This window comes from Eutrigla gurnardus (genome assembly GCF_963514095.1).
Source record: "Eutrigla gurnardus genome assembly, chromosome: 22".
In the NCBI taxonomy this organism is placed as follows: Eukaryota; Metazoa; Chordata; class Actinopteri; order Perciformes; family Triglidae; genus Eutrigla; species Eutrigla gurnardus.
Window position 1 is genome coordinate 8,794,070 of NC_139933.1, and position 13,290 is coordinate 8,807,359.

The 13,290-nt window shown below is 42.6% G+C and overlaps 2 protein-coding genes across 2 annotated transcripts; one reads left to right on the forward strand and one right to left on the reverse strand.

Annotated features, from left to right (window-relative positions):
• Positions 1-1,813, reverse strand: rbp4 (retinol binding protein 4, plasma). Its single transcript, XM_084002051.1, has 5 exons — positions 1,689-1,813; positions 1,387-1,523; positions 1,185-1,291; positions 407-619; positions 1-224 (listed from the first exon to the last, which is right to left on the reverse strand). Exons 1-5 carry the CDS (start codon positions 1,788-1,790, stop codon positions 208-210), a joined length of 576 nt encoding a protein of 191 aa, XP_083858177.1. The 5' UTR covers positions 1,791-1,813; the 3' UTR covers positions 1-207.
• A 2,726-nt stretch (positions 1,814-4,539) lies between these two features.
• Positions 4,540-13,290, forward strand: pde6c (phosphodiesterase 6C, cGMP-specific, cone, alpha prime). Its single transcript, XM_084002048.1, has 21 exons — positions 4,540-5,203; positions 6,019-6,171; positions 7,037-7,126; positions 7,247-7,387; positions 7,504-7,578; positions 7,706-7,770; positions 7,954-8,020; positions 8,303-8,350; positions 8,458-8,607; positions 8,913-9,056; positions 9,241-9,306; positions 9,455-9,610; positions 9,885-9,992; positions 10,379-10,663; positions 10,752-10,852; positions 10,980-11,087; positions 11,244-11,307; positions 11,714-11,788; positions 11,913-11,996; positions 12,882-13,035; positions 13,152-13,290. Exons 1-21 carry the CDS (start codon positions 4,736-4,738, stop codon positions 13,190-13,192), a joined length of 2,643 nt encoding a protein of 880 aa, XP_083858174.1. The 5' UTR covers positions 4,540-4,735; the 3' UTR covers positions 13,193-13,290.

Below are 13,290 nucleotides of genomic sequence, written 5' to 3' on the forward strand. Positions count from 1 at the left end.
TCCAGTGTGACAGTTTGTTTCCACATTTTCAGTTTATTTTTAAACAAGAATGGACTACTTTTTGCAGAGAGGGCTGAGGAGAGAGAGAGAGATCTCTGGTGGGATCGAGACCTAGACAAGCAGGGAGGGGGGTGGGTGGATGGGTGCTACACAGTCCCAGAGGTGGTTGCTTTAAAAAAAAAAAAAAGTTTTCTGTGTGTCGACAGATCAGCTCTCACAGAAGCCTGCAGTGGAAAGGAGAAAACATTTTACTCACTAAGATCACGAAAACACGGTTATCCCACATCTCTTAAAATATGATAAAACTGTAATAATATTGGTGATATTAAGACTTTATTGCTGCTAAAATGGGTTTGTGAATATGTGCATCTTATCATAAACAAATGAGGACTTTTGGTGAACTCACCATTGTGATCAACACGTCTGTATTTGCCCAGCAGACAGAGATCAGTCTTCTTCTGGATGACGAAGCGCTGGTCCTCCGCCCGCAGGCCGGCCGCATGACGAGAGAATATGAAGGAGTAGCTGTCCAGGCAAGTGCCGTCTGCGTCTACCAGTCTGCACGAGTAGTGGACGGCATAGTTTTCATAGTCGGTGTCAATCACCCAGTGTTCATCGTCTGAGAGCAGAGAGGGGACAGTTTGTTTTCTTACTTGCATGGAACGTGTGAGTCAAGCTTTTTTAGGTAACTTGGGTAATGTTATGCCATTGCCATTGATTGGTGTTTATCTCTCGTTCACATTGATTATTTTCTACTCAAAGTGGACTTGAGCACTCTGTCAACCATTTATGCAAACGGAGGTTACAAATGTCAAGTCAACAGATCGGTATTGTGGGTAATACTACAGTTCAGACCAAAAATGTAATTTCACGTAAAAACTAGACTGTATGCCACGTCAAAGTTACACTTAATGACATTAAGACATTAATGCTTACGAGACTTCCTCGTAAGCATTAGGTTTGATTAGTGCTGTGGGGTCAGGGTCACTAAGAACCAAATGCTGCAGTTGATGATTAAATCAAATCGACAGTCTGGAGTTCAACAATCCCTACTGCAATGCCCTCTCAGCGACTCCCAAGTAACACCAAAAGCTTATGAGGTGCCTGTGCATACATATATGATATTCCCAAAATGTTCCAGGTAGACCAGGTAGTGTTAAAGGTGTAAATGCTCCGTAACTTACTTCCGCTCTGCAGGTAAGATGCGGCTCCCCAGTACCTCATCCTGAACTTGGCGGGGTCAGCGGTTTCCTCAAAGGTGGCCATCATGTCGGCACACATTTCCCAATTGCTAGAGGTCAAAAGGGGGACATGGTGGTGACAATACAGAAGATGAGAGAGGAAGGAATCATACTAAGCATAGAATGTGTAGGAGGTTGCACTCACTTCAGGATGATAACTCTGCCCTTAGCAGTGGCAGTCATTTTGCCGTCCTCTTGGATAACAAAACGGGCCACAATGTTGTCGAGTAAGAACAAACCCTCTGGGTCCTTCTTTGCTACAGCATACCATTGCCCTGCATACTACGAGAAATAAATCCACATGTAAGTCCACTTCACTCCTCTGTGTTTTTCATTCAAAGTAAAAAAAGCATTCATATTCAGACTAGTAGTACACAAAGTCATATCGCCAAAACACCACAACAAAGAAGATCAAAATATCATCAAGCCAAATTTTTACCAACTCACCATTGTCCTGTTGAAGTTCTGCATGACCTGGATGTTGCTCACCTGGCAGTCCTGTGCCAAGGACAAAGCCAGGAGGCTGAGGGCCACAACGTACAGCAGCATTCTACGTTAGAGGAGAGAGGGGGAAAGGATTTTAGCAAAAGCACCCATTGTTAACCTTAAATTCATCCATTCCAAATTTAAAAACATTAAAAAACAAGTCCATTGTCAGTGCATACCTGTTACCTGTTACCAAAACAAAGTTGAGAGCTCACAGAGATCCTCTGGTTCCCTGTCATAGTTGTGGCCTTTTATATAGCCGGCGAGTATTGCATAATGACTTCTGGAGATATATGCCCCTCCCCTGCTCTTCCCACAGCTAGCTCTCCTTCCATTGGACGAACATTTACATAACTGCTGGTCCCAGTCCTATTGATTTGTGTGTTCTGCACATTCGGCCCACCACCCCCCCCTCCGAACCCCCTTTTAAAAATGCCTGTCAGAACTGAGGATTTCTTGGTCTTTACGAAAAACAGCTGCGAGCGAAGCCAAGAGGACCATCTGGAACAAGCTATACCCGCAAAGATGCAAACATACATTTGTCACACTCCAAGGTACACACACACATTAGGCAGAAAACTACGTTAAATGCGTTTGCATGCGTGGACAATAAAATGTTTGGGGAGGTACGCATGCTTCCCGGCAGCATCCGTCTGATTGCGTCATCTGTTGACTTGATTTTGCTATCAAAGGACTCTTTTTAGGCCTGTTTGTATGCGTGGTGGACAGAGTGCTCAAGTCCACTTTAAACATGAAATCTAATCAATGTGAGGGAGAGATAATCACATCTTCTCAAAGCACAAAGTCTGGAGTTTCAGTCAATGATGAGGGGATAATGTGAGTTTGCTAAACATGCTTACAAATGAGTCCAATAGAGCTTCTCAAGCCAAAGCAAATGGGTCCCATGATTATGTCGTCTCATGTGTACGAGGAGCTCTTTTCCTTTGAAAGAAAACATCCTGTTTTCCCAAAAACCTGGGTCAAACAGCTTGTGCCAGCTTTCTAACTTCAGGTCTGTGCAGTTGGGGAGTGCATCATTCACAGTACAAGCGAAGAGAAATATGGTAACTACTTCCCAAACACTGGGCCGTATTTCACCCGACTTAAATCCGCAGTGGCAGGCTTTTATACATTGATGCTGTTATTTTGCACCGAGATCATGTAGCCAGTCCTCCGAGGACTCGGTTGAATAAAAAGAGCACAGCACAGCCAAACATCTGCAGCTTGCATAACCAAAGGCCCTAGCCAGTGAAAAACAGCACAATCACTCATTTTCAGCAGAAATAATAGGAGCTGGAATTTGGCCAGAGGCAACATTTCATAATCGTGAAGATTGGCCAAGAAACTCTATACGTTACACAGCCAGGACTTTCTTTTTGGGGGGGCAGTGTAGGTAAATGTAATGTCATGCTTAAAGCAGGACCAGTTTCTTGTTATGATGGAGCGTGTAACTTAAGTAACTAGAACTCGATCCCCTACAAAAGTTGGGATTGAAGCAACCTTATTGCTAAATAGATTGTTATTGGACTTTTAAAGATGAAAATGTATGGAGTCTGCACTACACATAAAATACACATTTTATTCATTTGTTTCGCAAAATAATTACTTTTATTTATGATTAAAAAGAAACATTTAAATACGTTTCGGGAAAATACACTCACTCTGTTAGGTCGCCTATTGGTGTGTTTAAAGCAACTGACTTAACTGAATCTTGAGAAATGTAAAATGATCCAATGCTCGTTGTCACCACAAAAGGTCAGGAGGTTAAAAAACACACACAAAAGGAAATGTGTTAAAAATTAACGTAATCAGGAAAGATACAGATAAAATTGATTCCATTTATTTAGAAAACAAAATACCGGCTATCACAAATATGTCATTATTTATCTTATTCATCATTATATTTCTCTTGCTTCTGTCTCCCCGTTTTCTTCCCTCTTGCACATTAACACCCAACCATTTTCTCCCACTGTGACCCACCCTGCTGTAATTTGTTTCACTATTCAACACATCCCCACCCCACCTTCTGTAGTTCTCCCTTGATAAGCTTTGCCTTAACCCCCCCCCCCCCCCCCATTGCAAAAAATAGTGGGGTACTCCGTGTCTTGCCAGCCTGACAGCAGCCAACCAGACAGTTAATAATAGCCAGCCATCTTTGTTTAGGGCCTTTTCCCAGACATCTAAGTCCCACTAATTGGACAATTTCCAGTTCTAAGACTGATACCTGCATGATGATGGAGATTTAATTAAAACACAGAGCTGGGCTACTCACACATCTACCATTACCAGAGTGGCTTTGAACCCATCACAGTCAGTGCATCCAGAACAGTCATACCTAGTGCAGTGTGACTCCTGTAAGTCTCCTGCTTGCTCAAATGAATATGAGATTTACTGGTGTGAGTCCAGTCACTGGTTTAGAAAAACACCTGGGCATGGAGCAACTCTTGAGGTGCTCTCAAGCGAGTCCCAGCATTTTAGCAGCCAGTGGTTGGACAAAGTGTCTCTACAAGGTGTCACCTCCTCAGTCATAGGGATAACTAAAGGGACTGGTAATACAAACATATATACAACGTTGTGTCCTCTAGTTAGGAAAGGATTTGATGAGCCAAGTCTAGCCAAGTCCTTTCTCATCCTCCCCTCCCCCAGCCAGCCTGCCATTTGACCTGAGAAAAGTCCCACTCTCTCCTGCGTTGCCCGATATAAAATGATCAGCGTTGGGATTTGCGGGATCAGGACGCTTAGAGCTGGGGTTTTAATGTCATGACGTCACATTAATTAGCGGCCACTTTGATCCTGTCAGCCTCTAAGCCGCGTTCTGTCTTATTCTGTCTGTCGGCGGACGCGGGACGTGTCACTGACTCCCTCGGGGACCGCGGAGGAGAATGCCACTGGTCCACCCGAGTCTGTAGGCCACAGCACAGCTTCCCTCTCTGGCTTTACAGCATCCCCGCAGGTGGACGGGAATATACAAAAACACATCTAAAGAGTAGGCCTCCTCAGAGTTCAAGATGGCAGACAAGGACAGCGTGGAGAAGTACCTGGAGAACAACCCGCAGTTCGCCAAAGAGTACTTCGATAAGAAGTTGCGCGCCGAAGCGCTGACCGCCGCCTTCTCCGCGCCCCTCGAAGTCAAAGACACCGCTTCCTTCAAGGATGTAAGCTCCGTGCAAGAGGCCGCCATCATCTTCGAGCTGGTTACAGAGTTGCAGAAAGAGGGGAAAATGGAGGAGTCCCTTCACAAAGTCCTCCAAAGGGTCGCCCTGATTTTGCAGGCCGACAGGGTCGGTTTTTACTTGAACCGGGCGAGAAACGGAATACCCGAGCTGGCCACTTGCCTATTCGACGTGACTCCGACATCCAAATTCGAGTCAAACATTGTCCATCCGCAGGGTGAAATCGTGTTCCCTTTCGACATGGGCATCGTCGGCTACACCGCCACTTCCAAAAAGCCCCAGAACATTCCCGACGTCTCAAAGGTGAGAAGTACCCGCGCTTTGTAGCGCACGCGCTCTCCGAGAGAGTTGAGACGACAGAAGCTGTCAAAAAATGTTTATGGCTAAGTTTCCTTCTTTCTACGATATTATTAGTGAACATTACGTCCTTTGCCTTCTTGATTATTTGTATGGGTTTAGTAGTAGACTATAATTTAATTACCATCACACTTGTTTCTATTCAGACAAAACAGAAATCATTTAGCATTTTGGTTTACCGATATGTATTTGTAGCCTGACATAGAATACAATCCTCCCTTGCTATTGTTGCTTTGGCAGTCAAAAGCTTCCTGATAGCAAAATATATAAGTGCAACTCTAATGTCAAAATTAGTGATAAAACATGATTGAAGAATGATGAACACATTTTTTTCCGAAATTCTGCAGATATCAGAACATCTTCTTTTTAGATTATGATCATGTTTCTGTGCCTACTCGCCCTTTTAGGCATCAGTTGGATAATCATAATAATCCTCTGAATAAAAGTATTATATTATATATATACTGACGCAACTTGTCTACTGACAAACACGAATGTAGCCATAATATCTTCTGCTGAATTCAATTACTGAATAAACGATCAATTGCAGTTTATTCATTTAAAAGTGAGATCAGACAGCATGCTGCTCTCTATTTGGGGGGGAAAAAAGTAAATGTTAGGTACGTTATGAATATGAATCTTTCAATACTGAACTGCAAAGAATGAAAGGAATAGTTTAGCTGTGAAAGTGTTGTTGTACATCAGTGTTTTAATATCCACCTGGATTCAACCAAACCTGTCTTTTCTTTTTCCCGATACAGAATCCAAAGTTCTGTGACTTTGTGGACAAACAGACTGGATACCAGACTAAATGCATGCTCTCGTTCCCTCTGATGGCTGATAAAGAGTGCCTTGGAGTCGTCGTCGCACTAAACAAAATAGGAGCTGACACATTCACTGTAGAGGATGAGAAGGTAAGAATACACACTTAAACACGTTTCCATAGTGATTTACTAAGCGGTTTCATGAACCCGAACTTGAAATGCACGATATTTTGCAAGGAATGTCTGCTACTTCATAAATAGCCTGTCCTGTTCCATTTGAGAATATGCAAATATTGATTACTGTAATTACATCTCACCAGTAGGGTGTCAAACCCTCCAATTATGTCAGTGGGAGCCAATCAGACACGACTGACTTGATTTGTGGTTTTTGAACATTCGACTTGAATAAAGGTACGGTGACTTAACTGGGAATAATGTTATCTTTCGAGCCTCTTTCAATAAAAGCAGAAGAAGAAGAAGAAGCGGTAAACTCACAGGAGGCACGATTCCATAAAGAATGAAATGGGTTTTACAGACTTTCCAGAGTTGAATAAAGAGGCTAAAGAGGGCACCGGCAGAAATGATGCACAGGGCGCATGCTTTAACGGCGCATGCTTTAATGCGGAGGTGCATTATAATGTCTGATATATCTGTATTCTTTGTGCACAGTTTTTTTCTCTTTGTCTTTACATATGATCTCCTCAAAGGTTTTGTTCATATAATGGGGGTGTTATATATATTTGTACCCATGTTCACAATGTGTGTAATTTGAGACCTGAAGTTTAACTCTCAAGAAAGAGTTATGTTTAAGTCAGTGTTTTACATAATCAAATTTGAATTCTAAGGATATATACTCGAATACACATCATGGTATTCCTACACAGTTCACTTTATATGACAAAATCACACCCTTCCTGTGGGAAATGCAGCCAAATGCAGCCATACTTCACATCTGCCACAGTCTTAAATCTGCTGTTGTGTACTAATGAGACCTTTAATCTCATTTGGTCCTTAGCTTTTCCACAAGTACATGAACTTTGCCCAGGTCATCAGCCTGCAGCATTTTACAGCCTACATGTTCAACGTGGAGTCCAGAAGGAGTCAGGTAAACTGCATCTCTCATCATAAGGCATTGATGGCCCCTGTTAGTCTGTGTTTCTAATGCACCGAACAGAGCACACATTTAATGACCCACATTCATTCATAGCCGCTCTTTCCCTTATAGGTGCTGCTCTGGTCGGCCAGTAAAGTGTTTGAGGAGTTGACGGACATTGAGAGACAGTTTCACAAAGCGCTCTACACTGTAAGGACCTATCTAAATTGTGAACGATACTCAGTGGGCCTGTTGGACATGACCAAAGAGAAGGTTGGTCTTGCAAAAAAGATGCAATTTTTCACACAGGATTGAATAGATAGCATTAATGGCTTTGGGCATAAATAACTTTTATTGTCTGTGTGTGTTTTTTTTTCCTTCCCCTGCAGGAATTCTATGATGAATGGCCAGTGAAACTGGGAGATGTGGAACCCTATAAAGGACCAAAAACACCAGACGGCAGGGTGAGAAACAAATTTTTCTCCTTGTCGATTTCTGTTGTTTTATGACATGTATTGCTTTAAATCCAGCTCTGTTGTCTAAGGTGAGGGTGAATCGATATTTTCTAACACGCTTCTGGTTTTAATACAGGAAGTCATCTTTTACAAGATCATTGACTACCTGCTGGAAGCCAAAGAAGAAATCAAAGTCATCCCGTAAGCAGCTACACATCCGATCAATCAAATACAATGCATTTCAAAAACACAGCAAAGAAAAACCCCAGAACAAATTCAGTCATCAAAAAATTGAAGAACATTTTTAATTTTCTTATTTCAAAATAATAGTCCTGAATAACTTGATCACTCAACTGCATGTATCTCCCTTTCACACTTTTTCAGTGGCCCGCCTGCAGATCACTGGGCTCTAGTTAGCGGCCTTCCGACCTACGTTGCAGAGAATGGCTTCGTAAGTCTCCCACTGTTGCTGCAGCCCAATTTATTATGAGGATCACAAGGCTTATAAAAGCATGAAATCATATCAACGTCTAATACAAAAATATACACACGCAGAAGACAATTATCAGTTGGAATACTGTACATGAAGTGACTTTGTGAAGTATCATTTGAAAATCATGCGACTAAAATACCATTACGTAAATTCAACTTAAACAAATTAAGCTGAGACAGTACAGACAATACACACAGCAAAGTGTGAAAAGACTCTGACGTTTTTCACGTTTCTCTGTAGATCTGCAACATGATGAACGTGGCTGCAGATGATTTCTTCACTTTCCAGGTGAGCAGACTTTTACTGTCCGTCCGCATGAAGGACACGCCCATCCTGTAAAATATGCAGGTTTTTATATCGTGCAGTTTTAACTTGTTTTCCCATTTCAATGTCAGAAAGAGGCTGTGGACGACACGGGTTTCGTCATCAAGAACGTTTTGTCGCTGCCGATTGTCAACAAGAAGGAAGAAATCGTGGGCATCGCCACTTTCTACAACAGGAAAGACGGCAGGCCATTCGATGAATACGACGAGCAGATCACTGAGGTCAGCACCACGCATTCTCTCTCTCTCTTCTCACTTCCCGTCACCACCATAAAGCACGTCCCATTTGCATACATTTGCATGTAAATGAAGAAAAAAGACAAACAACGGTAACTTCCCTATGCGAGTGTGCCGTAGCACCAATCAAGTGAAGAAAATGATTTTGAAATAGTTGCCACCCAGTGCATTAATTAGCTCCGCTTAAGGGATAATAACAGTAATTAGAAGTAAACCAGGGTGATACAAGGGGGGAAGGCTCAGTTGCTGCTTCTTTTCCTCTCATTCTCACTCTTCATTGCTCGTGCCAGGCCCTGACACAGTTCCTGGGCTGGTCGGTGCTGGTGTGCGACACCTATGACAAGCTGAACCGTATGGAGTACAGGAAAGACATCGCCCAGGAGATGCTCCTGTGCCAGACGATGTGCACCAAAACCGAGCTGCAGTCCATTCTGGTCAGTATCACACGCACCACACTTTCTCTCCACAAGTCTAGCGGTCCTCCAATAGGAGCTATAGGAGAGCTAGGAGAAGGTGTGATATTTTTCTGCTTTTCATTGCCAATGTGAGCGATGGGAGCATGATCATGGTTTCAGCTTGAACACCATCGTAACTTATCGCTCTCTCTTGTCGAACCAGAACACCAATGAGAAGTTTGACGCGGAGCCCGAAGACTGCGACCAGAAAGAGATGTACAAACTGTTGGTATGTTCCTCCAATCAAATGAAACACTCTACAATTATTCTATTAGTCACTTATCAAAGTATAAATGTATGAATACGATTATGAATTTGCATATTCCTTCATATTCCCTGTTGGACTATTGGATGATTCATGTTGTGTTTTCGTTCAGAGAGCAACCTGCCCGGTAGCTGACAATGTCAACGGAGAGAATCTGTACCTGTTCTCCTTCAGCGACTTCCCCGTCACAGAGTTCGACCTCATCAAAGCCGGCATTCGCATGTTCTTTGAGCTTGGAGTCATTGAAAAGTTTAAAGTTCCCGCAGAGGTGAGTCATGTACTCAGGCACTCACTTGGATTTTTCTGCCCTGAACAGAATCGAGAGTTTCTAGCACTGCGTACTTTCCTTAGTATCTGGAGAGTGATATGTGATATAATTCTGTGCATAGGGCTCATTATTTTCTTTTGTTCCCCCCAGAAGTTTGGGATTTGACTTTAAGTTTAAAATACATTTAAAAAAAAAACCCTGAAGGTTTAAAGATCTTTTAAATGCAAATATATAATCCATGTGAATCATCACACCCGCTCTCTCACCCTCTCAGACGCTGACCAAGTGGATGTACACAGTGAGGAAGGGTTACCGTAGCATCACCTACCACAACTGGAGGCACGGCTTCAACGTAGGCCACACCATGTTCTGCCTGCTGCAGGTAACGCCTCAACAACATCACAACAACACACAAAATGAAACACAATACACGTGGTGATGGTTTAACAGGCTAGGATTTAACAATAACGTCTGAACCACCTATATAGGCTCGTAACATCTTTTATTTCATCATTAAGCTAATTGAACCAATGCGGATACAATATTGTCCACATTTCATATTTATTATTATATGACAGCATCACAGAGTGATGAGAATAAAATTCTACATTTAAATGGTCTAGAAACAGGCTACACATGAGAACACAATTTTCTTTTTTTTCATCACGGTTTGAACAGTTCATGCGTTTTATAGGTGCTCACAATCTGTATCCACTCACCGAAAACACCTGCACGTAATAATCCATGATTTGCCTCTTCTGCTTGCAGACAGGAAGGCTGAGGAAGTATTACTCCGATCTGGATGCCTTCGCCATGGTGGCTGCTGCTTTCTGCCACGACATCGACCACAGAGGAACCAACAACCTCTACCAGACAAAGCAAGTCAAAAGTAGATCGCTTTCTCTATCTGTGCTTTGGAAGCATGTGGATGCGTTTAACCGGTGTCCTTTTCCTTTTTTTTGTAGGAGTGGATCTCCCTTGGCTAAACTTCATGGCTCCTCCATCATGGAGAGGCACCATTTGGAGTACAGCAAGACACTCATGGGTGAAGATGTACGAAACATTACTAGACAGCACATTTAAAAATGTTAGACTAAATTGTGAGAAACACATCTTGACCACTCTTCATTGTCTCTCTCAGAGCTTGAACATCTTCTGCAACCTCCAGAAGCAGCAGTTTAAGAACGTGCAGCACTTGTTTGATGTCTGCATCATCGCCACTGATCTGGCCCTTTACTTCAAGTAGGTCGCTCCCATTGCTGCTGCCGATCAATGTGCTTTTGACTGGCTCAGTAGGTTTCCCAGAATCAATTTGTGTATCTGTGTAGTTCAGTTGGTCCGGCTGACTGTCTGCTATCTCATTACGCAGAAAGAGAACCATGTTCCAAAACATTGTGAATGCCACGGAGCCGATGCCAGATGAAAAGGAAGCCATTGCCTATATTTCCAACAACCCCACCAGGAAGGAAATCGTGATGTACGTACCAGATTAGAGCCCACTATGATACATCTGTTCAGTTTACTTTGAAGTGTGTTTGTTGCGAGGATGTCTGAAAACCGCAGACCCTTGCAACACCAGGTAACAGGGTGTCATCTTGTCATCATTGACTCTCTGTCTGTGTCTCACCTCCAGGGCCATGATGATGACGGGTTGTGACTTGTCAGCTATCACCAAACCCTGGGAGGTGCAGAGCAAGGTGGGTGGCCTTCAATGCCTTCGTGAGGGCTGATAAAAAATATATATCCTGATGTCATTCATGTCAGTTTGTTCTGCTAATCTAAGTCTTTGACTTAAATGTGTTATTTATCATTTCAGATTTATTACACAAACAAAATATAATAGGCTGCAGTTATTTTCCTTTTGAATAAATTAGGAAAGTAAAAAGCAATGGCTACAAATAGGCCAGTCTTTCTTGTTTTAGAGATCAAATGCTAAATGTTTTTGGTCATTAAAAATGCCTGAAAATAATCCTCACAAGAAAAAAGAATGCCTTGAAAGTGAAAAGTGTTGACTTCCTTTTTTTGCTACTTATTGGCAATTATTTCCTCCATGTGTTTGTTTCCCCTCGCATCATTCCCTGTTCCTTGTCTGTTCCTCGCCAGGTGGCCCTGATGGTCGCCGCTGAATTCTGGGAACAGGGAGATTTGGAGCGATCTGTTTTGGACCAACAACCCATTGTAAGGGTCACGCCCCTCTTATACCATCTCTTCCTTTAACATTAAGATTGTTTTTGTATATTATAGTTTTTATCATAGGTTTCTCAGGATTTGTATCTGAAACTCTTCCCTTTGTTTCTCTCAGCCCATGATGGACAGAAACTGTGCCGAGCAGCTACCCAAGATGCAGTGCGGCTTCATCGACTTTGTGTGCTCATTCGTGTACAAGGTAACGAACAGCTCTTACACTGCACCGTGGAAATAAATTGAGGAATGTGCTTATTCTAAATAACGATGGGGAGATGATGGTTTCAAGATGGATCTGAAGGCATGAAAAAAGACAGATATGCATTGTGCAAGAAGGGAGTTTGGCCTGTGCTCTGTGTTGCAACAATTCATCTGTAACTGCTGGAATTAAAACACAGCCATCGTCTAGGAGGGGCATAAAGATTGAGTCCTGCTTGATTTAGTTGCATTCATTCCATTTTGAGACTTTCATAGACCTCAAGCTTTACGAAAGTAAACTATAAGTATCTAAATCAAGTCATTAACCTTACTCCCAAGGCCCTGTTTAAAGGTTAGACTTCTATTTTTAGGCAATAACATTGATTTTCATCCTCACCTGTGCAATCTGTAAAGAGTCCTGTGTAAAATTGTTGTTAAGACAATGTCAGAAAGGTATATTCAACTCCCGAACGGCATGAACACTAGATCCATACTGCAGTCAAATTTAAAAAAGATCAACGTTCCTACAGTACATTTCTATTTCTATCACAATAATATTAGCGTTACAGAGGTGTTAGTGTAGCTTCAACCACCTGAAGTTGGATAACGTGATGTATAGAGATGAAACTGTTGAACCCAGCTGGCCCCAAGAGGAATGTTAGCTAGCTGTTAGTCAGTCTGTCAGGGGTCATGGTATTTGGACAAGAACACACACATCCATATAAATAAGCATGTGCTAGTCGTCCCTGCAGACATCTGGTCTAAGAGGCTTATCGTGTATTTGCAACACCAACATTCAACTTCTTGTCAATTCTCCTCCCCCCCCCTGTGCATCCCGCCACGTGAACAACATGCACTTACACCCTGTGTGTTTTCTGACATTTATCAGGAGTTCTCCAGGTTCCACAAAGAGATCACGCCCATGTTTGACGGCCTGAACAACAACAGGTCACACTGGAACGATCAGGCTCAGGTATACAATGCGAAGATGAAGGTCATTGAGGATGCGAAGAAGAAACTGGAAGAAGATGAAGCCAAGAAAGGTATTAAAAATCAAACGAAACATGTGTATATTGGTCCAGTTGAGGGCCTGATAGAAGATTTAAGGGAATCACCCTGTATCAACACTTCTTTTTTTTATTTCTGTGTGTTTGTCTAGCTGGTGGAGATGGGAAGTCAAAGACCTGTACCATCTGCTAAGTTCCACTGGTACTTGGATCTGGACTAATGCGGTTTGGTTAGGACTAATCTAGCCTATTCTGGTCAACTAGTCTAGTTGGAGCTTTACTAGGCCAGCT

Coding starts and splice junctions, on each gene's coding strand:
- rbp4 (XM_084002051.1), bottom strand. CDS start 1,790: ATGCTGCTGTACGTTGTGGCCCTCAGCCTCCTGGCTTTGTCCTTGGCA. Junction 1,292..1,386: donor GGCAGAGTTATCATCCTGAA/GTGAGTGCAACC, acceptor TTTGACCTCTAG/CAATTGGGAAATGTGTGCCG. Junction 620..1,184: donor ATCTTACCTGCAGAGCGGAA/GTAAGTTACGGA, acceptor CTCTGCTCTCAG/ACGATGAACACTGGGTGATT.
- pde6c (XM_084002048.1), top strand. CDS start 4,736: ATGGCAGACAAGGACAGCGTGGAGAAGTACCTGGAGAACAACCCGCAG. Junction 11,308..11,713: donor CCTGGGAGGTGCAGAGCAAG/GTGGGTGGCCTT, acceptor GTTCCTCGCCAG/GTGGCCCTGATGGTCGCCGC. Junction 11,997..12,881: donor TGTGCTCATTCGTGTACAAG/GTAACGAACAGC, acceptor GACATTTATCAG/GAGTTCTCCAGGTTCCACAA.